Source organism: Mobula hypostoma, chromosome 1 (assembly GCF_963921235.1).
Source record: "Mobula hypostoma chromosome 1, sMobHyp1.1, whole genome shotgun sequence".
Classification (NCBI taxonomy): Eukaryota; Metazoa; Chordata; class Chondrichthyes; order Myliobatiformes; family Myliobatidae; genus Mobula; species Mobula hypostoma.
The window spans coordinates 216,496,438-216,524,367 of NC_086097.1; the positions used below are offsets into that span (position 1 = coordinate 216,496,438).

The 27,930-nt window shown below is 38.5% G+C and overlaps 1 protein-coding gene across 1 annotated transcript; it reads right to left on the bottom strand.

The window, feature by feature from the left end:
* Positions 1 to 4,615: 4,615 nt before the first annotated feature.
* On the bottom strand, positions 4,616 to 27,778 carry armc1 (armadillo repeat containing 1). Its single transcript, XM_063042000.1, has 7 exons — positions 27,572 to 27,778; positions 24,292 to 24,486; positions 17,548 to 17,639; positions 16,294 to 16,483; positions 12,429 to 12,545; positions 7,597 to 7,671; positions 4,616 to 6,454 (listed from the first exon to the last, which is right to left on the bottom strand). The coding sequence occupies exons 2-7, from the start codon at positions 24,451 to 24,453 to the stop codon at positions 6,263 to 6,265; spliced, it is 828 nt and encodes a 275-aa protein (XP_062898070.1). The 5' UTR covers positions 24,454 to 24,486; positions 27,572 to 27,778; the 3' UTR covers positions 4,616 to 6,262.
* Between the last annotated feature and the right edge of the window lie 152 nt (positions 27,779 to 27,930).

Genomic DNA, 27,930 nt, shown 5'->3' on the forward strand with positions numbered 1-27,930 from the left:
TCATGGCTGATCATCCAACTCAGAACCCCGCCCCAGCCTTCCCTCCATACCCCCTGATCCCCGTAGCCACAAGGGCCATATCTAACTCCCTCTTAAATATAGCCAATGAACTGGCCTCAACTGTTTCCTGTGGCAGAGAATTCCACAGATTCACCACTCTCTGTGTGAAGAAGTTTTTCCTAATCTCGGTCCTAAAAGGCTTCATAAAACAGAAAAGTGCACTAAGTAGAGCAAACTGTAATAAAATATTAAATATAACTTGCTTATTTTCAATTCTGTTTGTCCAGAAGTGAGCCCTAGTGCCAAGCCTGCATTTTTAAAAGCATGACCCAATAACCAGCTGTATTACTTTTAGTAGTTTGCTTACGAGTTCTTACAGCTGCCGTTGTCAATCTACCTTTATTACAGGCTGTGATAGGTTGCCTTCCTTAAGATCCCCAATAAGATATGACACACCACACTTGTATATTGAAATTTGCAATCAAATGTCAATTCTGAAAGCTTCTGAATCTTACTGGTTTTTACCTGTACTCCAAGTTGCTATCACCTGCAAATTGTGGATTTGTACAATATTCCCAGTACTTATCCTTGAAAAAAGCCACAAAACATTTTGTGTTCTTCACTAAATAGAATAGCAATAATATACAGTATCAATGCACTTCCATTTAGAAGTGGCTTCCTCCCACACAGAATAGAACTGACACAATGTTATATGGAAAGCAGACATGAAGTATTGTAATTTAGAGAGCATGCATATGGAGCAGATATTCAATATTCCTATACACAACAACCCATGTCCTCCATTTTTATTTCCTTCTTTGAACCACAGAGAAGACAAATACTCCAGGTCTGCTCTGTATTCTATCAAAATATGTTGCATAGATAACTGTGTGCATAGAACATAGAACAGTACAGCACAGTACAGGCCCTTCGGCCCACAATGTTGTGCCGACCCTTAAACCCTACCTCCCATATAACCCCTCACCTTAAATTCCTCCAGTGTAACTGAATATTGGAATTATTCAGTTTAGAAGTCACACTTAAAAACAAAGTAAATTATGCTTGTGTCATTTTTTCAAGAATGAAGTGTACTTGAGATCACAACCTAGCTGTAAAATATGTTTCAATGTGAAAGATATATTTTGTTTGAATCTTGTCTAGTTAATTTAATGCATGTTTAAATTGGTTCAGTCTAATTTCCTAAAAGCCACTAAAAAGGGGACTAGTATTTGTCAGTGAACAATTCACTTTCATTTTTACTGTCTACACAAGGGAAGACAGTCATTGCAGATTTGTAATTATGATTTTTAATCTGGCATCAATGGAATTCAGTCATACATTCCATAATTCAAATCTCTGTTGAACTTTTAGCAGTAGCTCCTCATAGAAACATAGATAATAGGTGCAGGAGTAGGCCATTCGGCCCTTCGAGCCTGCACTGCCATTTATTATGATCATGGCTGATCATCCAACTCAGAACCCCGCCCCAGCCTTCCCTCCATACCCCCTGATCCCCGTAGCCACAAGGGCCATATCTAACTCCCTCTTAAATATAGCCAATGAACTGGCCTCAACTGTTTCCTGTGGCAGAGAATTCCACAGATTCACCACTCTCTGTGTGAAGAAGTTTTTCCTAATCTCGGTCCTAAAAGGCTTCATAAAACAGAAAAGTGCACTAAGTAGAGCAAACTGTAATAAAATATTAAATATAACTTGCTTATTTTCAATTCTGTTTGTCCAGAAGTGAGCCCTAGTGCCAAGCCTGCATTTTTAAAAGCATGACCCAATAACCAGCTGTATTACTTTTAGTAGTTTGCTTACGAGTTCTTACAGCTGCCGTTGTCAATCTACCTTTATTACAGGCTGTGATAGGTTGCCTTCCTTAAGATCCCCAATAAGATATGACACACCACACTTGTATATTGAAATTTGCAATCAAATGTCAATTCTGAAAGCTTCTGAATCTTACTGGTTTTTACCTGTACTCCAAGTTGCTATCACCTGCAAATTGTGGATTTGTACAATATTCCCAGTACTTATCCTTGAAAAAAGCCACAAAACATTTTGTGTTCTTCACTAAATAGAATAGCAATAATATACAGTATCAATGCACTTCCATTTAGAAGTGGCTTCCTCCCACACAGAATAGAACTGACACAATGTTATATGGAAAGCAGACATGAAGTATTGTAATTTAGAGAGCATGCATATGGAGCAGATATTCAATATTCCTATACACAACAACCCATGTCCTCCATTTTTATTTCCTTCTTTGAACCACAGAGAAGACAAATACTCCAGGTCTGCTCTGTATTCTATCAAAATATGTTGCATAGATAACTGTGTGCATAGAACATAGAACAGTACAGCACAGTACAGGCCCTTCGGCCCACAATGTTGTGCCGACCCTTAAACCCTACCTCCCATATAACCCCTCACCTTAAATTCCTCCAGTGTAACTGAATATTGGAATTATTCAGTTTAGAAGTCACACTTAAAAACAAAGTAAATTATGCTTGTGTCATTTTTTCAAGAATGAAGTGTACTTGAGATCACAACCTAGCTGTAAAATATGTTTCAATGTGAAAGATATATTTTGTTTGAATCTTGTCTAGTTAATTTAATGCATGTTTAAATTGGTTCAGTCTAATTTCCTAAAAGCCACTAAAAAGGGGACTAGTATTTGTCAGTGAACAATTCACTTTCATTTTTACTGTCTACACAAGGGAAGACAGTCATTGCAGATTTGTAATTATGATTTTTAATCTGGCATCAATGGAATTCAGTCATACATTCCATAACCAGTCCACCATGCCCACGCTGACCATCTAGTACCCATCAATAATAACATCAATTTACTAGCATGAGAGTTGCAGCCTCCTCTGCCTTGGCAAATAAATGCTCGTCTTGTTACTTCATAAATAATGTCACAAAGTACCCATTTTTCATAACCTTCTCAGGCATTGGGTATCAGACTACAAATATCCTCTGGATGAAAAAAATACTCAGAGCCCCTCTAAACACCCCCCCCATCTTAAATCTACACCAGCGCTCCCCAATCACCAGGCTGTGGACCGGTGCTGGGCTGCAAAGCACGCACTGCCGGGCCGCAAGGAAACGATATGATTTGGCGATAGGAGTCAGCCGCACCTTTCCTCATTCCGTCATGCCCACTGTTGAGCCATTACGCATGCAAGGTCATTACCCGCGCGTCATCCATGTCAGCGCGGGAAGATCAACTCCTCCAGCTTGCAAATGGTGGCGGGCTGAAAAGTATGCTTGACATAACATCTCTGCTGGCATTCTGGATCAAAGTCAAGGCTAAATATCCTGAGATAGCCACGAAAGCACTGAAAACGTTGCTTCCATTTCCAACATATCTCTGCAATGAATGCAACGAAAACTAAATTGCGGAATAGACTGGACATAAGGAGCCCCCTTCGATTATCGATGTCTCCCATCACCCCTTGATAGGACCGTCTTGTTGCAGGGAAACAAGCCCAGGGCTCCCACTGATTCAGCAATATTGGTGTGTTGCAATGATTTTATATGTTCATACAGGGAAAATATGTGGTGTGTGTTTAATATCCAAATGTTACTTAAAATATTATGATGCTATTGACTTACTTATATAACCATATAACAATTACAGCACAGAAACCAGCCATCTCTGCCCTTCTAGTCCGTGCCGAACGCTACTCTCACCTAGTCCCACCGAACTGCACTCAGCCCATAACCCTCCATTCCTTTCCTGTCCATATACCTATCCAATTTTTCTTTAAAAGATAATATCGAACCTGCCTCTACCACTTCTACTGGAAGTTTGTTCAACACTTACTTCAAGCTCCCCTGATAATTGACTTATTGCTATATTCATGCGAGGAAAATATGCGCTGTGTGTTTAATATTAAATTTGTTAGATAAACCCTTTTAGAAACGAAATTGAGTGTGTTAGCCACTTATCACCTATATTCCGGTCCTGATTAACACCCCCCTCCCCCAAACAGAATTGCCAAAATCGATTTGTAGAAAAAATCAGCACACACACGCATGTGTACTGGTGCCCGCGCAAGGCTTCATGGTCATTGTAGTCTCTCGGGGTAAACAACGTATTTGACTGCTACTCTTGTCCGTTGGCAACCCTACCCCCCGCCCCCACCCCTGGGTCGGCCGGTCCACAAGAATATTGTCAATATGAAACCAGTCCGCAGTGCAGAAAAGGTTGGGGACCCTTGATCTACACCATCTGGTTTTGTATGTCTCTCTTTTGGGGATAAAGTTCCTCACTGTCCATCATACTAAGCCTCTCAGAATGCTGCAACTTCCCACCAAGTCCTCTCAGTCTCCAATGGAAATGAAACCTAGCCTATCCAATCCCTGGGTATTAATCCAGAAAAGAAATTTAAAATACTGACAACACTTCTGGCCCCAATTGTCCTATGACTACCTATGACTCAAGTAAACTAGGAAAATATTAACTCACAACTAGCCTATCTTTAAGATATGCGAGAAGACCAGTGCATCTGGGGGGGCTGCACAAGGAGAACATGTGAACTCCAGAAAGACAACTACCATGCCACTAACCTCTCTCTAATCATTGGAAAATGGATTTTATTTCAAACCATGCTAAACAAATGGTTTACATAGACCTCAAAAAGATTGACCAATTTAAAATATTTTTTATAAATGCAGCCATAACAGTAAAACTGGATTTATTTTCTTTGCTGCAACAATACGAATACAATATTTCAAAATTGTGATTTAGTGTATGATTCCCTTTCATAATAGATCATTTTGATACCTACTGTGCCCAACCAAGTGATTCACTTCAAAATGCCAGTTTAAAGAAATAAAGACTTGCATTTCACAGCCTAGGTTTGGTTTTAAAACCAAGAAAGCACTTCTGAAACAAAGTCATTGTTACAGGAAACACAGCTGTAGTTTATTCCCAGAAAACTCCCAAAAAAGCAGAATAATAATGATTTTAAGTGATAGCAAGGTTATCTGTTGTGCAGGGCATCAGGGGTAACTCCACTGCTCTCTTTCAAAACAGTGAAGTATGACCTTGCACTTTTACCTGAAGGGAACAAATGAGCCCTCAGTTGATGCTCATCTGAAAAAAATCAGCATCTTTTGCAGTACAGGTCTCCCTAGTACTGCATAAAGCACCAAGCAGAAGCGTAATTTTCTCCACCCAAGTTTCTGAAGTGAGATTTAATCACAACCTTCTGGCTTTTTAAGCATGATAACAATGCACTAACAGCATCTTCAATATCTTTAAGAATTCAAGATTAATAGCATATTCTAAAATCCATTAAAGTGCAAATCTGGCATTTTATAAAGAAAATATTTAAAAATTTAGTAACTGTATTCTGATGTTTAATGGAAATTATTAAATTGATATCCATTTATGGGATAAGATTCTACCAAACTATATGTTAATTACATGAATAAAGTTGTAACAGACTTCAACACTATACAAACCTTTCACTTTAAAACGTTCAAATATCAAATTATAGTTTTTTTTATATATCTGGCAAAGTAAAATTGAATACATTTTCATCTTACAATGCAACAAAGTGCAGTTAACGAGCTTTAACATATTACTTTGGGTTGAAAAACTGTATTAAAAGGCAAGAAGTCAGTTACATCGAGCAGTGTGCTACTTTACACGGAAATGGTTGAAAATTAATAAGTTACAAGGACAAAATGCACCAATGAACATGCTGTATTTAGTTATTCAAGTAGAAAAGGCCTACATTATGAAGGCTTTCAAAACTGAACCAAAAGTAAGGCATATGTAATATTTTAGATCTTGAACGAACTGTAAATATTTATAAATGCCAGTGAAATGTGTAACATTCAAAAGAAATCCATGCACGGCACATTAACATAAAGAGGTCTTCTGTACAGTATTCAAAAATTAAGAATTGAATATGAGACCCAACGTAGGACTCTGCAGAAGAAACTGTCCAAATTCTGGGCACTCAAGCTTCAGTTTTGATGTTATTTGGTACAGATGTGCCCCAGTAAAAAAAAAAATACAAACATGATTGTGAGGCAATTCACTGATAAAGGCAGACGGGATCTCCTCTACTGCTGATAATGTAATTTCTTGTTTAAATGAAGATGAAATATACATAAAGCCTCTATAAACTGCAGCGTCTGCATTAGTATAAATTGCACTTGGCAATTCATCACAACAATGGGAAACTGTTTCCACAATCCTACAAGTACCTAACTCTGATGCAGATCCCACCTGTCACCAGTAAAATGAACGCGATAAAAAGTTTGCTGCTGTACTGAACCAACCACCACCAACTTCTTGTTTACTCCCCACACGGGAAACAGCATTATCACTATCCTTTGCTGGACTCTCATCCTCAGGTAAGTAGTCAGGTAAATCTGTGTTTTCCTCCACTTCAACAGGGGTACCATGGAATGGAACCAGCATCTATAAAATAATGATCAAAAATGTCAAAACCACTGGCAAACAGCATATTTATATGATAATGCAAATAGATTTCAGAGCAAACTTGGCATTGACTAATAAACAAGCTCAATATGGTGCCACTAATGCTGTAATAAGACAAACATTGATTTCAGTTTTTTCCCCCTTTTCAAAATAAATTAGTACAAGGTTTGTTAAATATGACATTGTTTTGATGAAAAACAAACTAGCAAAGTGCAGAGCATAACTGTTTCTCACCCCCTTCCTGCCAACAAAGTGGTATCACAGAACTGGATGATCCAATCTGAAGATGGCTACAACCACTTCAGTCTTGTCTCCTGCCAACACTTCATTTTGTGGCCACTTTATTTCACAGGACCTCATGTGGGAAAACAATATCTCCTTCATTACCAAAAACGCTCGGCAGAGGATGGACTTTTTACAGCAGTTGGTAAAATTCCACCTGCCCCAGAGCAAACTGGTGCAATTCTACACTGCCATCATAGAGCACAACCTCAAATCAGCCATTACTGTCTGGTTTGGTGCAGCATCTTTTCACATGTAAACCAACAGAAAAGGATTGGCTGTAGTCTATCATCACTGCACTAGGCAATCCGTTTTATTAGGTAAGTATATGGATAGGCAAGGTATAGAGAGATACTGGCCAAATGAGACTAGCTCAGGTGGGCACCTTGATCAGTGTGGACAATTCGGACGATCTAGATCTTGTACCAAACCAAACTGAATTTTAGACAAAACAAAATGTTTTGGATGAAAATCAGAGATGATTAAGTGAATGTATTCAGGCAAGTTTCACATTTATTGAAAAATTAGTAGTTTAGGTTCAGAGATATTATTGTACAGTACTGCAAAATGTAGGTAATGCCTGAACTATGTTTAACATCAATTATAGAAAGCTGCTGGGTTGGTAGGAGGGGGTGGGAAAGATGGGCAAAGAAAAAGACCAGATATTATGCAGGAGGTACATGACTCCCAGAAACTGATTTCATCTCCTGGATTAGGTAATCTTCCAGAAGTGAGATGGGATGTTTACCTGTCACAGTACATAGAACCTTGAAACTAGATGACAGATCTGAAAGCACTATAAACAGTTTCAAGTCTCAAATTGCAGACTTTTATCTTACCTCCTCTCCACTCTCATTTTTGATCACTTGTTGTGCTTTCAAAATTTTGGTTGCTGCAATAGCAGATGCCAATGCCTACAACAAAAGATAAACACTGGTTGATCCAACAATATTACTTGCAAATGGGCACTTCCAGTAAAAGGACAAAATATTCTTCAACTTACCAGACAACATTGCCATATTTGACATTTTAAACTGGTTTCTAGAATAAACTTACATACTCAAACTTATACAAATAAAGCATCTCATATTACATGCTTCAGCAATTTCTAGCCCTCTTAATTACAACGTCATACTAGGTACATCGAGTAGTATAAGTTATTAAACTAACTTACATCATTTTTAAAAATCAACTAATCTCTGAAGTCATCCATCCCATTTAACAATCTCTAAAGTCCAAGACTTATCGAACTTTCCTTATTATAACTTAAATGACAGAAACTTCAAAAGTTCTGTTAAGATCTCCAAGCCAAAACAAATTATAAAAATGCTAACTAGAAATGCAGATGGAATAAATAATACCACGTGCATCCTTTGTTTTTAATTTAGGTACAAATAGGGCATGCTAAATTTGCAAGAAAATATTGAATATGGCATCCTTTCCTAACTGACACGCACCCTCAGCCCTGCCAGGTAATGGCGTCTGAAAAGACTGAACATTTTATCATTCACAACAAAATCTTCATTAGATTCACTATGAGAAAAAAAGATAAGGAGCAAACTCATTATGCCTGTTCTGCCATTTGATAAGATCAAGATAGGATCAACCTTAAGTTACTGACACACATTCCTGCTGATCACTATTCCTTGCCTTTGAGTCCAAAGATCATTCCATCTCAGGCCTTGAATATATTTAAAATAGCCTCCGTAACTTGTACAAAGAAACCCTCCTTGCCCCCATTTTAAATAAGCGTCTCTTCACTGGGTAATTATGCTCCCTTGGTGCATTCTTTCAACATCTATTTTATTAAATACCCTCAGATGCCATGCTTTGTTAATTTGTTATATTTTAAACTCCTGTCAACATAGGACCAAGCTGCTTAATCAATCCTTCTAAGACAATCGCTTCATTCAAGCAAGTAACCAGTAGAACCGTTATTAAGATACCTTCAGTGTGACTACACCATCTTAGGCTACGTCCACAATATGCCAGATAGCTTTGAAAACGCCGGTTTCGAGTAAAAACTACAGGCGTACACACTAAGCTTTTTTCAAAATATCTCTGTCCACACTAACACGGATATTTGGGCGAATCTCCTCTACTGGGCACGCGCAGGACACACAGAAAACAAGCGAAGAGGAAATGGTATACTTAGTGCGCATTTGTCCCGTTACAGAGTAGAAAAACTTAAAAGGAATTGCTCTTGGCTCTCGGGCAGGAGGACTTAAAACTAAAAAAAAACAAATACTGGAGCGTATGGAGGCAACTGACAGGGAGTTCACGGACAGTATGACCCAGTTGACGATGAACATTGAAAAACTGACTAACTCTATTGCATTAATAAAGTACCTTGTTAAATGTATAAAACATGTCTGCATCAGTGTTATCTTGTATTTCCATACAATGTTACATTAGGCTGTTACACATCTATTGTCAGAGAAGTACTTGCATAAATAGGTAAACCACCTTCATACAAGCAAGGACAGAAAACAGGGCAAAGTGAGTATACTTATTCATTCAGTAAGGTATGGGTCAACGTATTTGGTGAGTATATTTCTAACTCTTCTGGCTTCAGTCTCGCCGTCTGTTCTGAAATTGTTAGGTTCTGCGAAGCGCAGAATCAAATATCGCTGTGATGATTGTACGCTCTAGTATCAATTGTTTGGCGACAATAAAGTAGTAATAATAATAAGAAGAAAACAATGAAATGCCACGCTGCCGCCATCTGTTCCAGTACGTCATGGCAGTGCTTTTAAAAAGCTCTGGTTACCCCGTACACACTGCAACGGATTTTAGGCGTTTTCAGATTTATTCACTCTGGAGACTGCTTCCGAAAAAGATCTGTTTTCAGGGGATGAAAACGCCGTTTTAGTGTGGACAGTGTCAAAACGAAGAGAAAAAGCTTTGTTTTCAAAATTATCTGGCGTAGTGTGGACGTAGCCTCAAAGCCATGAACAGTTGCAGCCATTCCCCCATGCAATAAAGACCTTCGTACTTAAGCCCAATACCTTCTGAATTATCTGTATTCTAACTTTGTATTTCATGTATGCAAACACCCAGATCTCTCTAGAGTAGCATTCATATTTTAGTACAACATAAGATGTGGCCATTTGGTCAGTCAGTCAGGTGGATGTTGACTTTCAGCAAACCCTTTCCATACAACTTATTTTCTCTTGCTTCACCAGATTCTTCTACAATTGGGGCAATCTAGCAGCCTGCAAGAATTTAGTATGTGGAGGAACTATGCGTATGCATGCTGTGGGGTGAAGGATCTACACCGTCACAGAGGGAAAACAGCACCGTAAATCAAAACTGAACTCAGTTTGCTGGAGCTACCTGCTGAGCCATTGGGTGAAACTCCCCTCTACTTAATCAACGCCTACTGTTTCATTCTTCTATTTGTGAAGAACGTCAGAAACCCCATTTAATATCAATTATGAAATTTTTGCACCCAATGTGTAAGCACTCATCCAACTGCTTTTTTTGTCAGCACATCCTCAAGTCATACTAGTGTTTGCTCCCTTCTCCGAACTCTGATCTGATGTAGTAATTATTTATACAGGGCCTAACAAATGTTTTGCATTCAAAATTCAGATGTATTCCATTTGCGTCAAACATCATTTCCATGACATAAAACCATGACAACTTTGCTTTACAAATTCTTGATTTTCTCAACACAGTGGATTCAAAGCAGCCATTTATTTGGCAGAACTCTTAAAGAACAAAAACTATATTGAGAAAATAGCCAGGATTCCCTCCATTTATTTGGGACACTATGCTGCTTAATTGGTGCAGGACACTGCTGCCAAATAGTTTCTAACTAGCATCAGTCGCATGTACTTGCGTGGATGTTAGACACTACATCATGCTTAGAGCTACCAGTTTTTAAAAGAGCATCAGTTGTGTGCCTTTGTTCAAAAAGTGATTTTTGTCACTGATAGTCTTTTTAACTATTTCCAGCTTCAGGTAATTGGGGAGGCTGCGTAATTGGGCCAAAACATACAGATCCCAATGAACCAGAATCCACTGTACTCTAATATTATTTCCTTAGTGATAGATCCCAGCACAGTTCTACCAACAAATGTCAGGCTAATTGCACTGCTGTTTCCTGTTCATCTCCTGTTCTTGAATTGGAGCACCTTATTATAGTTTGCGCACATTTATTGAACACAAGTGCAATTATCTACAATTACATCCCATTTTTGTATACAGGTGGCCCCCGTTTTCCGAATGTTCGCTTTACGACACCTCGCTGTTACGAAAAATGGCAGCGCGCGCCCGAACAGACAAGCTCCTCCCACGGAACTGCATTCTAGCCGCCATTGCTTAAACATGTGCTTTATCTAGATTTATTCTGTGCATCCGTCAGCAAGATGAGTTCTAAGGTAGCGGAAAAGCCTAAAAGAGCTCGTAAGGGTGTTACACTTAGTGTAAAACTAGACATAAGCATTTCGATCGTGGTGAACGAAGTAAGGACATTGTCCACGTGTTGAACTTGCCTGCGTCCACCATTCGCACTATTTACACGCAGAGAGAAAGAATTTTGAAAGCTGCCAATGTTACTGTTGGTTCTGCTTGTAGCAAAGTGGTCTCTCTTAGTCGGCATCCAATAATGGATAAAGTGGAAAGTCTATTGCTTGAGTGGATTAATGGGTGTACAAAGCCTGGTGTTCCGTTAATTTTTCTTATTCTTATACTTAAGGAGAAATCAGTCAATCTTGTTAATAAGCTGAAACAGAAAGCACTGGACGATGGTGATGAAAGTGTTGCGAAAGTGGAATTTAAAGGCAGTCATGGGTGGTTTGATCGGTTTCTGAGGCGAGGCCAGCTTCATAGTTTAACGTTTACCGAAGAGAGTGCTTCGGCTGATACTGAAGCTGCCAAAAAGTTCCCAGCAGAACTGAAGAAAATAATTACAGAAGGTGGTTATTCGTATAAGCAAGTATTTAACTGTGATGAAACTGCAATTTATTGGAGTCTTCCCGATTCCAGTAAGTGAAACTACACTGTACATAACATTATTTCTATTTCATAAAGGCCATGTATTTTTATGTGTTATTTGGTATAATTCGGCAGCTTCATAGTTTAAAGGTTACTGGAGAGAGTGTTTCTGTCGAGAGTGCTTGCGCCGTGTTTCTGGCGAGAGTGCTGCCATGAGACTTCCGCTGCGCTAGACAGTGCTGCAGAAAAGTATTTCCACTTTATATAAGCTGTGTATTTATATCATTCCTGCTTTTACTATATGTCACTGTTAATTTAGGTTTTATGTGTTATTTGGCATGACTTTGTAGGTTATTTTGTGGGTCTGGGAATGCTCAAAAATTTTTCCCATATTAATAAATGGCAATTGCTTATTCACTTTACAACACTCCGGCTTACAAACCATTTCATAGGAACGCTCTACCTTCGGATAGCGGGGGAAACCTGTATTAGTTACGGCTTAGAGATGTGTCTTCAATGCATATGCAACTACACAAGCATATTTGACATGGTCATGATCATAATTAATTGAAGATTATGCATTAAACTAGTAGCCAAGGAAGAATTCTGTCTCAAATCACCAGATGTGCAAAAGAAACACAGGGTACAATTCCCTTAAAGGCTGAACCACCAAATTTAATTGGGAAGTCAATTCTCAACCAAATACCAATTCTTTTCAAAATAGACCTACCTCTGCTTTCAGGTCAGATCGGATCCGTACAATACATCTTTTCACAGTCATCTGGAAAGTGAAACTAATAACACCTTTGATTTTCAACAATGCTTCTTCACAGATGTTTCTTCTTGACTAAAACAAAACATAATTCAATAACAGAAACTTGTTACTGTAAAATTATGAAGCAATTAAAGTGAAACTAATTCTAAGCATCAGTACAAGTCCACTGTTTTACTAACAGCTGATAAAACAGAACTAAGTTAACCTAATCAATTGCTTTAATAGGTCAATGTAATAATTTAAGTGATAAAGTAATAAGTTAATTAAGGAACTACTTATGAAGCAGAGAAAAGCACCTGTATGTCACCATATACTACCTAGATTCATATTCTTGCTGTCACAGTAAATACTTAGAATCAATGAAAAAACAGCAAAGACAGACAAACACCAAAGTGCAAAAGACAACAAACAGAGGAAATAAAAGAAAAAGTATAATAATAAGTAATAAATATTGAGAACATGAGCCCTTGAAAATGAGTTGTGGAATCAGTTCAGTGTTGAGGTGAGTGAAGTTATCCACGCTGGTTCAGGAACCTGATGGCTGAGAATTTATAACTGTTCCTGAACCTGATGGTGTGGGATGAAAGGCTCCTGTACCTCATTCCTGATGGCAGCAGCAAGAAGACAGCATGACTTGGGTGGTGGGGGTCCTTGATGATGGATGCTGCTTTCCTGCAACAACTCTCCTTGTAGATTTGCTCAATGGTGGAGACCTTTTCAGCTATGTATCCACTTCTAATAGTTATTACAGATTTATTCTACCAGCTTACTCACATGCTAACCAATTTTCTTTTTTAAAAAAAAGCACTTCCTTCTTCCAACAGCGCTACATTCAAATCATCAGGTTAATTTCCAATGCTTAAAAGTCTGTTATGCCTCAGTTTTGATCACCCCTAGCAAATCTAATAAATTACTTGGCTATTTTCATTTAATTTTACAAAAATAAACTGAAACAAAAGGATGAATTCTCAGATGTTTTCCTTTTTCCCGAAACATAGCTACCACAATTAACAGTGTAGCAGAGTACTACTTCAAAGTTGCTGGTGAACGCAGCAGGCCAAGCAGCATCTGCAGAATTCCTGTTGTTTGAGCAGAGTACTACTTCTCACTTTCCCTCTCCTCCTGGGGCGGGGGGCGGAGGGGAGGGGAATATACTCATGGTCAACTCAAAAGATCACTCTTCACAATTTCTGCCAACCTCAATGAGATTCCACAACAGCTCACCACCTCTCACCCACTTCAGCATTTTGAAGTCTTTTCCAACACACTGGTCCCATCTTCCATCTTCACCAACTAATTCTCTTTTTACAGCATTTTCTCATACAACTGCAGGAGATGCAACATTTATCGATGCATCTCTTTTCTCCCCCCATCACATAAGGACTTGAATAATCTTTCAGGTGAGGCACCGAATTTGGTGTTTCTAATGTGATCTTCTATACTGGAGAAACAAATAAATTGGGCAACTGTTTTGTGAAGGGCCTGCATTCAGTTTGTAGACAAGATCCTGAGTTTACCATTGGCTGTCACCTGAATTCTCCATCCCACCCAGACTACACCTTCTTGTGCCTTTTGCACTTTTACAAGGCCCAACTTAAGCCTGAGAACAATGAACTTATCTTCCAACTGGGCAACCTGCAGACCTCCAGATTCAGTAACAAATTCTACAATTGCTGACAGCTCCTGGCCAAGATCCTTTTTTGACATCTGCCAAAAAGTAGTTTTAACAAAAACATAATTAAAATTTTAAGATTGAGAATAATTTTTTATTCAAATATCTATCTGGGAAAAACTAGGTCCTGGTACAGGGTGTTGACTTGAAATATCAACAATTCATTAACACAAGAGATCCTGCAGATGCTGGAAATTCAAAATACTGCACACAAAATGCTGGAGGAACTCAGGCCAGGTGGCCCAAAATGTTGTCTGTTTATTCCTTTTCATAGATGCTGCATGACCTACTGAGTTCCTCCAGTATTTTGTATGTTACTGAACAATTAATTTACTCCCACTGATTCTGCTCTACGCGTTGGAATTCCCCTAGCAGACCGCTTTAGGAAACCTTTTCCATTCTTGTCAAGGAAGCAAATATAAAACACAACAGAATCCTCTGTTCTAGAGCTACTCTTGGACTCAGTGGCGACTCCACAGAAATAAGAATGAAGCAACAATGAATTTAGCATCAAAAAGGGTAATCACAATTAGGCTTCTACCTTTAGCCCGGACATCTCTCCTCCAGAGTCATGCTTGACTTTTATATTATCATGTAGAGCCAAGGATTACCCTTTAGAAAACTGCAGCTACCAAGTTTACTGGAAATGTGAGAGGTTGGGACAGGGGTCAGCCAGTTGAAACACAAAAGCTGACATCACTGATTAATTGGATTTCAGTAATTTTGTTTTACATGAACAAGAATACCAAACTCCTCACTATCATGTTTTTGAGGCTTATACATTTTCCTGTTCAAATCAATCATATTGAAATCAATGAATTAGTTATAACAAATCTATGACCTAATCCTTGATCGGGATAAACTATGAAAGCAAACAATGGTTTCAAGTACATCTTAGGGAAACAGTGAATGAAGAGAATATGCACTTGCCAATGGAGCTGTTATAAAACCAGCTTAAGTTTGTTCTCCTTGGAACAAAACCTGCAAGGCCACATCAGAAAATTGTGCTTCAAGGTCATGTTTGGGGGCAATGTCACACTATATACAAATCTTCAACACAGACTAACAGACTGATGTAATTATTCCCTGGAGAAATGCTCCCAGTTCCAGATAGAAATGGTATTTATGTAGAAACTGGCCTTCTCAAGGAAGTTGCACATGTCATATTGAAGTCAAGAGGGGCTGGCCCATTATTAACCAACCAGCTATTGACAAAGACAAATACCTCATTGCTTATGTAAGCCAAGAAGACTTATGAAATTCGGCTGTAAAGAATGACATTTGATTGCTTCTTAACCCAGCCACAGAGCCCTGATGATCCAAGGAAGTGAAAATAGAAATCATGGTACTGCTCTGGCATAATAAACATACAATTATATTTATGTGATCTAAGATTCATCCTAATCAAAAAGCATTGAGTACATTGATAAATTTAATGCCTACCTCAAATGGTTAGGACTACATGTAAGCAAATCAACTACAGAAAGTATTTTTTAAAATTCTCAGTAGACATCAAGTAGAATAAAGGAAAGTGAGTGAGCTCTTGTAATGTGAAATCACCATACTCCAAACTAAAAAAAGATCTAAATCCAGTGGGACAAATGTAATGGAATTCTTAAATACACCTCAAAGGTAGTGAGAATAGCAAGGATAAAACAACTGTAACACATACCAACCTGTCAGTGAGATTTTCCTTCAGGACTCAAAAAAGTCAAGAACGGGCAAGAAAACTAAAACATGCAAATATTCCTATCATCCATTTAAAAGGGCAAAATAATAAACATTCTGAATACAACTCATATGGAAAAGCAAAGTAAACTTAAACAAGGTATATTTTAAAAGTTGCATATGCTACAGTAATGACTTTGACACAAATTGATACAGATGGCTCAGATAACCTTAAAATCTTTGGTAGTCATAATCCAATCTTTATAAAGCTACTACTATGGAAAAAAAAGCACAAGTTTTAGCCAAAAGATTACTGTTCCATTCCAGGAAAATATACATGCCATATGCACCATTTAGTCAAGGAAATACTACATTTAAATGACAAACTAGTTAAGAGCACTCGTTTGAAATTCATGACCAGTTTAAAAGATGCATTTCCAAGGTGAACTAATAACTTGTGTTAATTAACACTGATCTTACCGAATCATCCAAGCCATCTATTTGTAAGGTTACTGTTTTTGCACGTTTGTTTGTACTTCCCAGAAAAAACTGAGGCTTGCGCCTGTGAGAATTATAATCATTTGTGTAATCAGATTCTTCATAGCTTGAAGACTGCAATATTTCATAGACTTCATTTGCTAAATTCTTAGTTTCACCAGGCGTTGTCGTCCTACAAAAAAAATTAAGGATTAGCTTAAAAAAGGCAGAACATTGAAAACAATGAAAATCTATTACATCTCTGAGGGAGAAAATCCACTTTAAATAAGTGTCTATGCTCAATTGCAAAAGCTATTAAACTTCAAGGAAAGCATTTTCTCTGCAACATAGTGGTTAGGATCTTGTTGCCAAACCCTAACAACCACCAACCTTAACTAAAATCAAGCACATAATAGCAAGTAGGAAATTGTTATAAAATGCTAAACAGCTCCACTGGGTTCAGCATATTTTTCTGCACAAGCTCAACTTCTGGGAAACTTATGCAAGTAAGGAAAATTGCAAGCTTATTCACCATTCTTCAGGATCACCCATGCATGGAATACTGAGTTCAGTATGGAGTGTGAATGTACAGAGATTCATCAGCAGTTAAGCCAGGGAATTTGCCTCAGATCTTGAGTAAAATTAGCAACTCTTCTCTACTGAAATGGGCTGGGTGAACTAAGTTTTATGCCGTTCACATATTTGGAATTAATAGAATTTACTTTAAAAGATGTCAAAAATTTCTGACATTAATACTGTTGTTTAACTTAAATATTCTAATTACTTTTTAATAGTTTGAGAGTGCTCTTAAATATTATTCAGCTCTCAAACGTTATTTTAGTTATTTCATAAGCAACCCTCCCACCTCCAATTTTACAGCATTAAATCACACAAAGCCATGTGGAGATAAGACGCGAGTTAATACTTGACAGCGAGCCAACAAATGGTATGTGGGAACTTGCCATATAGTTCAGCACTGAGAACAGATAACTCAACTCTACCAACAAATTGATGCAATATTGGTAATATTTTAATTGTAGAAAATTTATTTTGGTACATAAAATATTGCAGATATTACCTCCTTTGAGAAAAAATATCACTATTAAACAAAACAAATTTTTATGCTTCATAAGAATTTAAAAATCAGGAGCATTCATACAGAAATCTTTTAAGAGAAAAACACTGAAAATACAGTGAGAGCAAATAAGGCATACCTCATCTTTCAGCTATAAAAACAATTCAAAACCATAAACTTACTTTTGGATCACATTTTGTAAACTCAACATCATGCCTAATTCGCTTCTCATTTTCTCTCTGTTGGATCGACATTCAGCCAGGTAACGAAGAGCCTACAGTACAGAGGAAAACACATCAATAATTATAAACATTTGCATATGAAGCATGCCCCCATTTATACCCCTAGGCTGGTAAAACCATCACATTTTCCTATTTCCAAGTGCGTCAAGAAGCAGAGATATGATTTAAGGGACTTATATCTTCAGTTCACATAGCATTAAAAATTCTGGAAAACCGTAGTAAGGTAACAGCACACAAGGACATACTTTGCTCTTTGTTAGTGGCTCCCAAAGTGGGTGATATCCCCCTCCCCACAAAGCGAAGGGAGTTTCTATGGGGGTAGTGGTCATTTGGTACCAAGGGGGGCACCTGAGAAATTACAGGGTTAATTTAAGAAATAAATTACATATTACAAGAATTTGATCCTCAGTCCCTTATAATTGATTACAATGATCACATAATCACCTCATCTCTTGATAAACCCACTGTTCTCTTAAGACTTTGCTCGAAGCGCACTATAGTTGTTGAAAAGCAACGTCATGCCTCTGTATTTGGCATCTTTGGAATGTGGTAAGATGGTGGTGCACTAAATCGCAGCGGCTTCTACGGGGTCAACCAAACCTATTATTGTTCTTTTTAAATATACTTTTTACGATCGCAAGAGCTTAAGGACATAAAGAACTTAGAAGTATCGCAGGTCTACCCTACAGCAAGTTGCTCATTGGTGGAGAAACTGAAACTGGTGTGGATTGTGCTGCTGCCTGAACAGAGAGGAATCGGAGGAGTCAGTGTGTGAAGGTGGTGTGCAGTCTAACAGCAATTGATCATTTTAGTCACTTATCCCGTGATTGCAGTTCCCTGTTGTACGTTATCAATGTGCAAGTCCAATTCATGAATTTATTAGTGGACTGCAGGGCCTGATGGCAGGGTAGCTGTGTGGCCTCCGTCGTAGCGAAGACTAGGTCTCAAGCCACAGTGTTGCCTGTTTACAGCCGAGGCAGAGCCGGTGCACTCCACTAGAAGTGGTGTGGCACGGTGTCCAAGCTGGAGTCAGTGCTGCCCCCCCCCCCCGTGTTTTCTCACAGCTGTATTTTGAGTCACTTCATAAAAACACTTCCAAACACGTTTGCTAGAACTTCACAACAAAATAGTGATGGTTTGCAACCTTCATACAACATTTCTTTGCTCATTCCTAAATCAGAAAAGCCCCATAAAATTGGAGAACTGATTCTGAAAGCAGTGAGGGAGCTTCCAAGTGCTGTTTTGCACAAGTCATCAGACCAAATAATTAAAACAATTCCACTTAGGGACATCTCCGTTCAAAGACGAAATGTCTGAGAACGTGGAAGAGACATTTTACAACATACTTGGGACAGAAGAACTTGCTCTGAAGTTGAATGAATCAACTCTGCTAGGCCACGAATCCTTGCTTTTTAATTATGTTTGTTTCATAAAAGATGAAATCATGGTTCAAAAGTATGGGGGGGGGGGATCCAATATTTTGGGTTTTTTCCCGCAAGTAAAATAGCAGCACTTAATATATTAGGATGCCAAGTGGATTGACTAAACAATGAAAATAGAGTTGGGATGCACAAATCTTGTTCAGATTGACAAACTAACTGGCAAGTTATCAGGATTACTGAAGGGCTGCACTATTTACAATCTACATTACATTCAGTCTTTCAGTGAGTTTTGCAGCCAAATTTTCTCAATACTAGTGAACCCTCCGCACCACCATGGGGTGGAGGGAGGTGGACATTTGTATTCCTAGTAAACTGTCTATATTACAATTTTCAGAGCAGAAGAGACATCATATGTGTGTATGCCAAAAAAATGAGTGGAGAATTTTTTTAAATGACAATTTCTACCAGACCAAATTTGCAATTCTGTATCTTATTTTTAAGTAATGGTTTGTCAGGTCCATAAGGGTGAATATCCTTAACCCAAATGACTGCATCATTTTAAATTCTGAGACTACAGAAAACTGCAGCACAGAGCAATTCAGGTGTCCTTGAATCCGAGACAAATTCACCATGCAGCAGAAAGTCAAATAGAGCAATGGCAAAGTGGATGGGTTATAAAAGTAGAGAGCTTGCTACAGCTGTACAGGATATTGATGAGACCATACCTTAAGTACTGAATAGATTTTTTTTGTGCCCTTATTTTTGGAACCATTTCTGAGAAGGCTTATCAGGCTGATTTTCAGGACAAAGGGTGTGTTATAGGAGGAAAGCTCGTACATCTTGTGCCTATGCACATTGGATTGTGCACGTTTTTTAAAATACAAGCTTTCAAGAGTTGACAAGCTGTTAAAAATGTTTCACTTTGTGAGGGTGATCAGAGACAAGAGAGAAACATCTAAGACATAAATGAGAATGAATTTTCTTAACAGGCCCTTTGACCCACTGGGTGTGAACAACCAAAAAGATGGCAAATCTTTGGAATTATATATTCTGGTGAGACAGAGACTGAATCATTGCACACACTTACAGTGATTTTATGTCTTTGTGCTGTCCTGCTGCTGCAAAACAATAATTAACCAGATTATAAACCTGATTCAGACATTCAAGGCAGAAAGAGACTTCTGACTTCTCTAAGCAAAAAATCTATGTGACCATAGCTCTACTTTCCTACTAAAGATGTAATGAACTACAATTCTATCAAACTTTATTTAGACAAAGACTAAGTTTTATATAGGAAATGTAACCAAGAGCCAAAGACTTGTGTTTATTTTATATTAGGAACTATTTACTTTTCATATAAATGGTAAGTGCTACAAGTGCTCAGTGTAGCAGGCAGCAAAAAACAAAATTAAGTTGGCATTTCAAGTCACGGACTCAAAAATTCATTGGCACTTCTCTATAAAAACGTGCATCTTAAAAGAATTTTCGCTCCTCTCTCCCCAATGGGACTTTTGCCATTCACCTCTCCTCCCTCCCCAGGCAATTCAAAGCATTTGTCTCCACCATTAATGCACCATTGCTGCAGTTCGCATCAACTAAAAAAATACACTGTAGTTACTTATCCTGTCATCTAACAGCACTATAACATCACCAGGAAGCACTGAGTTCTAGCCCTTAGTACACATGGGAACATCTGTAGGCTTCTTTTCAAGCTACACACTATCTGATTTCGAAGTATGAGAAAAATTAACAGAAACTATGGATACAGGAAGGATATAAATAAGGTTGAAAGAGTGCAGAGAAGGTTTACAAAGATGTTGCCAGGACTTGGGAAACTCAGTTACAGAGGAAGGTTGAATAGGTTAGGACTTTATTCCCTGGAGCGTAGAAGAATGAGGGGAGATTTGATAGAGGTATATAAAATTATGATGGGTATAGATAAAGTGAATGCAAGCAGGCTTTTTCCACTGAGGCGAGGAGAGAAAAAAACCAGAGGATATGGGTTAAGGGTGAGGGGGAAGAAGTTTAAAGGGAACAGTAGGGGGGGGCTTCTTCACACAGAGAGTGGTGGGAGTATGGAATGAGCTGCCAGACGAGGTGGTAAATGCGGGTTCTTTTTTAACATTTAAGAATAAATTGGACAGATACATGGATGGGAGGTGTATGGAGGGATATGGTCTGTGTGCAGGTCAGTGGGACTAGGCAGAAAATGGTTTGGCACAGCCAAGAAGAGCCAAAAGGCCTGTTTCTGTGCTGTAGTTTTTCTATGGTTTCTATCTATACTGGAAATCTAAAACAAGAACAGAATATGCTGAAAATATTCAGCTGTTCAGGTTGCGGAAAGAAGAACGCTTCAGATCAGAAGCCTTTATTAAAACTGAAAAGGAGACAGAAAAAACTTGTAAAGTTACAGGAGTAAGGGGGAGCGGTCGAGGGGATGTCTCAAAGGGTAAAAGTGTGGAAATGTTGTTTACAGCTTATACTTGTGCATCAAGTCTACGCCGTAACCTACACAAGTGGCCTACACACGTTGTGAGCATTTATACTTGTGCATTGGTGTCTCTGCGTTGCTCTGCAATTTGCGTACGTCACACATGCGCACACACCTGCCTGTGTAAGGCTTCATGGTCATGGTGGTCTTTCTCCGCATAAACAAGTTTAATGCAAGCATCTTTTTCGTAAAAGCGAAATGTGTCCTCCATAATTTCGGAGGTCTGTAAAGCTTTATGGAAAGCATTGCAGTCAGAGTTCCTTCCCTGCCCTTCAGTCGCCCCACAGGAAGCTATTGCAGCGTAGGAGGAAATGTGATGCTACCAAGCAGACAGCTGTTGTGGTCTGCATTGCCGCGACGTGTAGTTACATTTTGGGAGAGGTACGCGTCAGGCTACGACGTAGGCACTGCGTAGGGTTCACAGCGACGCTGTACCTACGGCGTTGATTTGACGCGGAAGTATAAATCAGCCTTTAATCAGGTGAATCAATGTATGGGACCAGTTAGAAGGTGCGAACATAAATTTAAAAAGTGTGGGAATTGTAGAATTCAGAGTAGGTGGACAAACTCCATGACTGGGCATACCCTCCACTCCCAGGGACAAAAAAACCAAACAAGCTAATATTACAGATGGATGATGGATACAGACCACACAACAAAAAACAAATTACTTTACATTACAGAATTTAACATCAAGTCCAGAAGGTTACAATGTGACTGGCCAAAAAATAAAGCCTGTATGGGGCCTCAATGAGATGGTACAAGAGGCTGCACACCAATAGATCACAGTGGGAGCAAGATGGTTCAGAACATCCAATGTATAATAACCCCTATCAGCAATCTTACAATGTGCTTATGGATTTGGAGTTGTATCTATCGCCAAAAAAAATCATTTAAAATATTTTTGCTTGTTGATTTATATTCTAGAACTTGCTATATTTTATTCAATTGAATATTGTTATTTAAAACCTTTTCACATCTTCAGTGACTGGGATTTTTCATGACCCCATTTATCACAACTCCGATTTTTTTTAAAACCTTGCAATACTCCTCTTATATCCCTGGCCAACTGAATGCTGCAGTAATTTGACATGCAGGTGACAAATGAAGCGAAGATGAATTAAGTGACACCCATTCTTGAATCCTTCCAAAGTTAAACATTTTGCAGTTTATTAAACTGAGAAAAAAAGTAAGACAAGCATAAAATACTCTGCAGAACTAGGGAACTGATTTTTTTTTTACAGTACATTGGTAAAAGTATTCATAGAAAAATAAGTCTCCCACTGCTTCAGTGATAATTTCAAGTTACATATAATGCTGTCTTTCCTCATTTAAGTGAGCACAGAAGTTACGAGATGGCATCAGGATCAGTTCTCACAGGCAATCACCTTTTTACTTTGGTTAAGAGGAAATTTCCCTCCTAACCCTTTATTATTAATGTGTGCAAGTAGAAAGCATACAAGTAACCGTAATAATGACACTCACCAATATTTCCACCATATTATGTGAATTTCAATTATTTTGCAATGAATTTAAATTTGTGTAGAATAACCCCAAAACTGTTTTAAAGCTGTACAATATCAAGAGATTTTCAATGGGATCTATTCAATTAGAACTGTAAATATTGTGTCAACAGCTGAAGTTATGGGCCTAAAGCTTCCTGGTAAAATGATAAAAGCCTGAATGAAAGGCAAATGCGAGATATTCCATAATCATTAAATGCAGGGAAACTTAACTGGTTTTTGTTACGCCTGATAATCAGACTGTAAACGCACTGAATGCTTGAAATTATTAAAGACTGAGTTTAATCTGTCAATTCTCTTTGTATGAATCACTTGATAAAAAGAATTAAGAAAACATTGAAACCTACCGAATGTTGAAATGTTGAATTAAAAAACCTACCGTACGTCGAAAGGACTAGATAGGGTGGATGTGGAAAGGATGTTTCCTACAGTGGGGGTATCCAGAACTAGAGGGCACAGCCTCAAAATTGAGGGGACTACCCTTTAGAATAGAGGTAAGGAGGAATTTTTTTAGTCAAGGAGTAGTAAATCTGTGGAATGCTCTGCCACAGACTGCGGTGCAGGGGACAAGTCCAAGTGTACATTTAGGGTGGAATTTGATAGTTTCCTTATCACTCAGGGCATCAAAGGATATGGCGAGAAGGCAGGTGTGTGGGGATGAATGGGATCCAGGATCAGCCATGATGGAATGGCAGAGCAGACTCGACGGGCTGAATGGCCTAATTCTCCTCCTGTGTGTTAATCTTATGGTAAAAAGACAGATGTCTTTCATTTTTAAAGTACTAGAGTATTAACTGACCAAGAAAATGCTGTGTAGTAAACAAAAGAAACAGGCCAATTATCGGTAGTGGGGAAGGTGATGTCATGATTAGGACAAAATATATTATCACTTAAAGAATAATTGACTTGTTCAAATTAAGTAGTATACATTTTTCCTCAATTGAACAAAACCATTTTGAGTTGGTGACATTTTGCATATGGGCTTTCAGAAGATATTTGATAAGTCTGTCAGCAAAATTGCAGTCTACGTGCCTACTGATACCTAGGTCATAATTTATATAAGGTGTCCTTGCTTTTGTGTTGTTTGCTTAATTAAAAACTCAACTATCCCAGTCCTATTTTTAAACCTTGCATCCTTCAATGATTTATGAACTCTCCAAGATTACTGTTAAAAAAAATGTTGTGAATAAGTCATCCAGCAACTGCAAAAGGAGGTGAGTTTAAGGTAGATAGATTTGCCAGTGAATACTTTTGAACATGAACATTAATGAGATGGATTGTTACTTACCAATAGTGCAGAATAAACAACTTGTGGATTTGAGTGATCCAAGAATAGGATCAACCCAGGCAGACATCCCTGATCCTGCACAATCGCTCGCCTGTTCAACGGGTCAGATGCTAAATCTTGCAGCTGGTTTACAACTGATAGCGCATCAGGCTCCCCACTCATTATGCCACCATCCACTATGCCATACGTACTGCACTGTAAAATGCATAGTAAAATTAAATATCCTTCAAGACTATGGATTCAATGAGACAGTATTTAAATAATTTATTTAAACCCTTCCAAGACTAAATGCGCATAAGCCTTAATATAGGAAATATTGATTGCACATGATGCAGAAGTTTGCGTACATTTTAGATAATGCAATATTGGATGTAATGAAAACTGGTATTTTAACCAAATGTAGACACAATTATACACAACACAAAGGAACAAGATCACTACTGCTGAAAACACCAATGTTGAAAACAAGCCATCAATTGTAGTACTAAGAAATCCCAAGTGACAGTATGGTTTGAAAAAAAAAGCTCAAGCACCATAGGTCATAATTGAAATAAAACACAATTAATCAGAGGCAAATCTCATCCTTGTGCAGCAGAATTCATTCTCACTTTCATATCCTTCCTTTGCATAACTTTACTCCATTTTTAACTTCTTCCTACTCCAAAGGCATGTTATCAACTCTACCTTCTTGTAGAGACAAAATAATTCCACAGTGTTACTTCTTGCTGCCTCGGTCCTAAGCTCTCCAACTACTTCTCAAGACCTCACCAGCTCTCCTCACACAACTTAAAACCTTGTTTTTAATCAAGCTCTTGCCTATTTCTTCTTGGAGCACCTTTGAATGAATCACTGTCTGTATCTTGTTTTACGGCGGTTGGCATCCAGCTTAATGGTGCATTACCGCTACCCTCTGCTCCAGAATGTGCACTAGACATACATTCTAAATCCCCTCACCCAATCGCACACACGCATATATACAAACCTACACTTCACCCTCCCATCTTTGACCATCCTAGTATCCTATTCCTGTTTATTCGTCATATTCTATAAAAAAAACCCTTGTACCCCTTAAAAACACTAAAAATACCCGGACTTGTGCTCTCTTACCCATGCCCAGCAACCCTTTTAATGTGAATTCCTGCATCCCCAACTCCCTTAATTTATTTCTCATCATCTCTCTCTGTATCCCATACTTCCTGCAACTCAGAACTATATGTTCTACTGACTCCTCTTCCTGACATTCCTCACACAATCCTGTCTGGTGTTTCCCTATCATTTTCAATGTTTTGTTTAATGCACAATGCCCCAGCCTTAACCTAGTCCACACAATTTCCTCTCTTCTGTTTCCATTACCTACCCTAGTAACTGCAACACTCTTTTGTATTTGATATAAATGCCTCCCTTTCCCCTCCCTGTCCCATCTTTCTTGCCACATTCGGTTGGCTTTTTCCCAGATTACACACTTAACCTCTGCTTTACTGATACTAATGTGCATTTCCACATTTTCTTTCTTTAACACCCTCTTTGCCAACTCATCCACCCTCTCATTCCCCTTCACCCCTACATGTGCTGGAACCCATAGAAATTTTACCTGACCTCCCTGATTTGCAATTCTTGTAACTAACTGAAGGACTTCATAAAGTACATCTTGCCGACTGTTTGTGTGAAAAGACCTTAAACTTGCTAGAACAAGATGAATCTGAACATATCAATGCTTTGGCTTGTCTGGCTTTCTGCACCCATTGCAACGCAACCAACACTGCCAGCATCTCCACTGTAAACACCCCTAACTTATTAGATGTTCTTCTGCTGATTCCAATTTCTTTTGCTGGTATTACCACCCCAAACCCTGTCACTCCTGTTTCAGGTTCCTTCGCACCATCCGTATAAATGTGAGTATAACCACTATACTTTTCCATCACATGACAGTTAAATGCATTTACCAAATCTGTTTTATATCTTTCTTTCCTTTTTACCTCTAACAAATGCCAGTCTATGTCAGGCCATACAAGCTTCCATGGAGCTACAACCGGATAAACTACTGAAGGACTTATCCTCAGATCAAACACTCCACATTCTTTCGCGATATCATTCCCTACCCGACTAAAGGTATCCCTCTGAAACCTCCCATTTTCCCAGCACTCCTGCAACACGCCTTTAGTAGGGTGAGAATCATTGTGCCCCTGCAAGCTAGCCCAGTAGTTTGCCATCAGTTGCATCCTTCTTAGTTCCAAAGGCATTATTCCCATTCCTACCTGTAGTGCTGACACTGGTGACGTTTTAAAAGCCCCACTGCACACTCTCAAGGCCTGAGCCTGAATCACATCCAGTTTCCTTATAAGAGACCTAGCTGCTGATCCATATACTATATTTCCATAATCCAATACAGATCTTACTAAAGCCACATACATTCTCTTCAAAGCTGAACAACTTGCTCCCTATTCCCTACCAGTCAAACATCTCATCACATTTATTACTTTTTACATTTCTCCTCAACTTTCCTGATATGGTCTGCCCATGTTAATCGTGAATCAAATATAACTCCCAGAAATTTAAATAATGCAACCCTTTCTAATTCAACCCCATACATCCTTAACTTCTTCCCTACCTCAACCCTTTTCCTGGTAAAAAATACAGTTTGAGTTTTATCTACTGAAAATCTACATGCCCAATCATAACCCCACTCCACCACTTCATCAATTGCTTCTTGTAGTGAATGAATCACTGCTTATTGTAGCTCATTTTAAAGACCATCGACATGCAATCCATGTGAACTGTCAATTACAAACTAAAAATCGCCTAAGATAGTTTCATTTACTAATTTATTTGTTACGCACATCTTCAGTGGGATTCTCCAGAAAAAAAATGGGTTTTGCGATGGGGGGGGCCATGCCTATCACGTGATATTGCGGGAAAGAGTTTATTCAGGAGATACTCAAAAGGTGATACTTTCCAGCGATTTCTTGCCCATTTTATAATCATGTCATGTTACAAACGATCCAGATAACAAAGGCTTGATTTTTTTTAAACACATCACAGGTCAGAGTGTATACGGAATACGAAAATATGTCTTAAATCTGTAACAATTATAGTACTAACTTCCAGAATAAATTGAATACCAGTTAACCCATTCCTTTAACTAAATTAGAACTTAAAGCCTTAATTCAGATTGAGGAAGGCGCGAACCCATCCCAAACATCTTATGTTCAGCCCGAAGCCCGAAGCCCTTGGCCACAACTGAGTCCCTGTTTAACCTCCAGCAACCATGGCCTCCACGTACCTTTAAAACTAAATACTTAAGTCTTCGATTACGTTAAGACGTGTGGTAATTGTTGATCGATTCGGCAGTGATCGACAAAGTACAAGCACCCTAATCGACAGTGAGTGGATGAATGATATGAAATTAATAACAGCTCCAATCCCTTCCAACGAACATCCACCGGCTCTGCCGCCCTGCCCAGCGCCCTCCACACAACCCATTACAGGCGCCTCATTGGTTTATTTTCCCCCAAATAGTCACGAAAAGGAGCCAATTACGTATCATATTACTGCCGTAGGCTAGTCCTTTCTGTAAAATTAAAGAACTTCTGTGTTTTTTTAAATTATAAGGATTATAGTTATTTAAGTAACTGATTTTAA

Coding starts and splice junctions, on each gene's coding strand:
- armc1 (XM_063042000.1), bottom strand. CDS start 24,453: ATGAGTGGGGAGCCTGATGCGCTATCAGTTGTAAACCAGCTGCAAGAT. Junction 16,484..17,547: donor TTACAAAATGTGATCCAAAA/GTAAGTTTATGG, acceptor TTTTTTTTGTAG/GACGACAACGCCTGGTGAAA. Junction 6,455..7,596: donor AAAATGAGAGTGGAGAGGAG/GTAAGATAAAAG, acceptor ATTATTTTATAG/ATGCTGGTTCCATTCCATGG.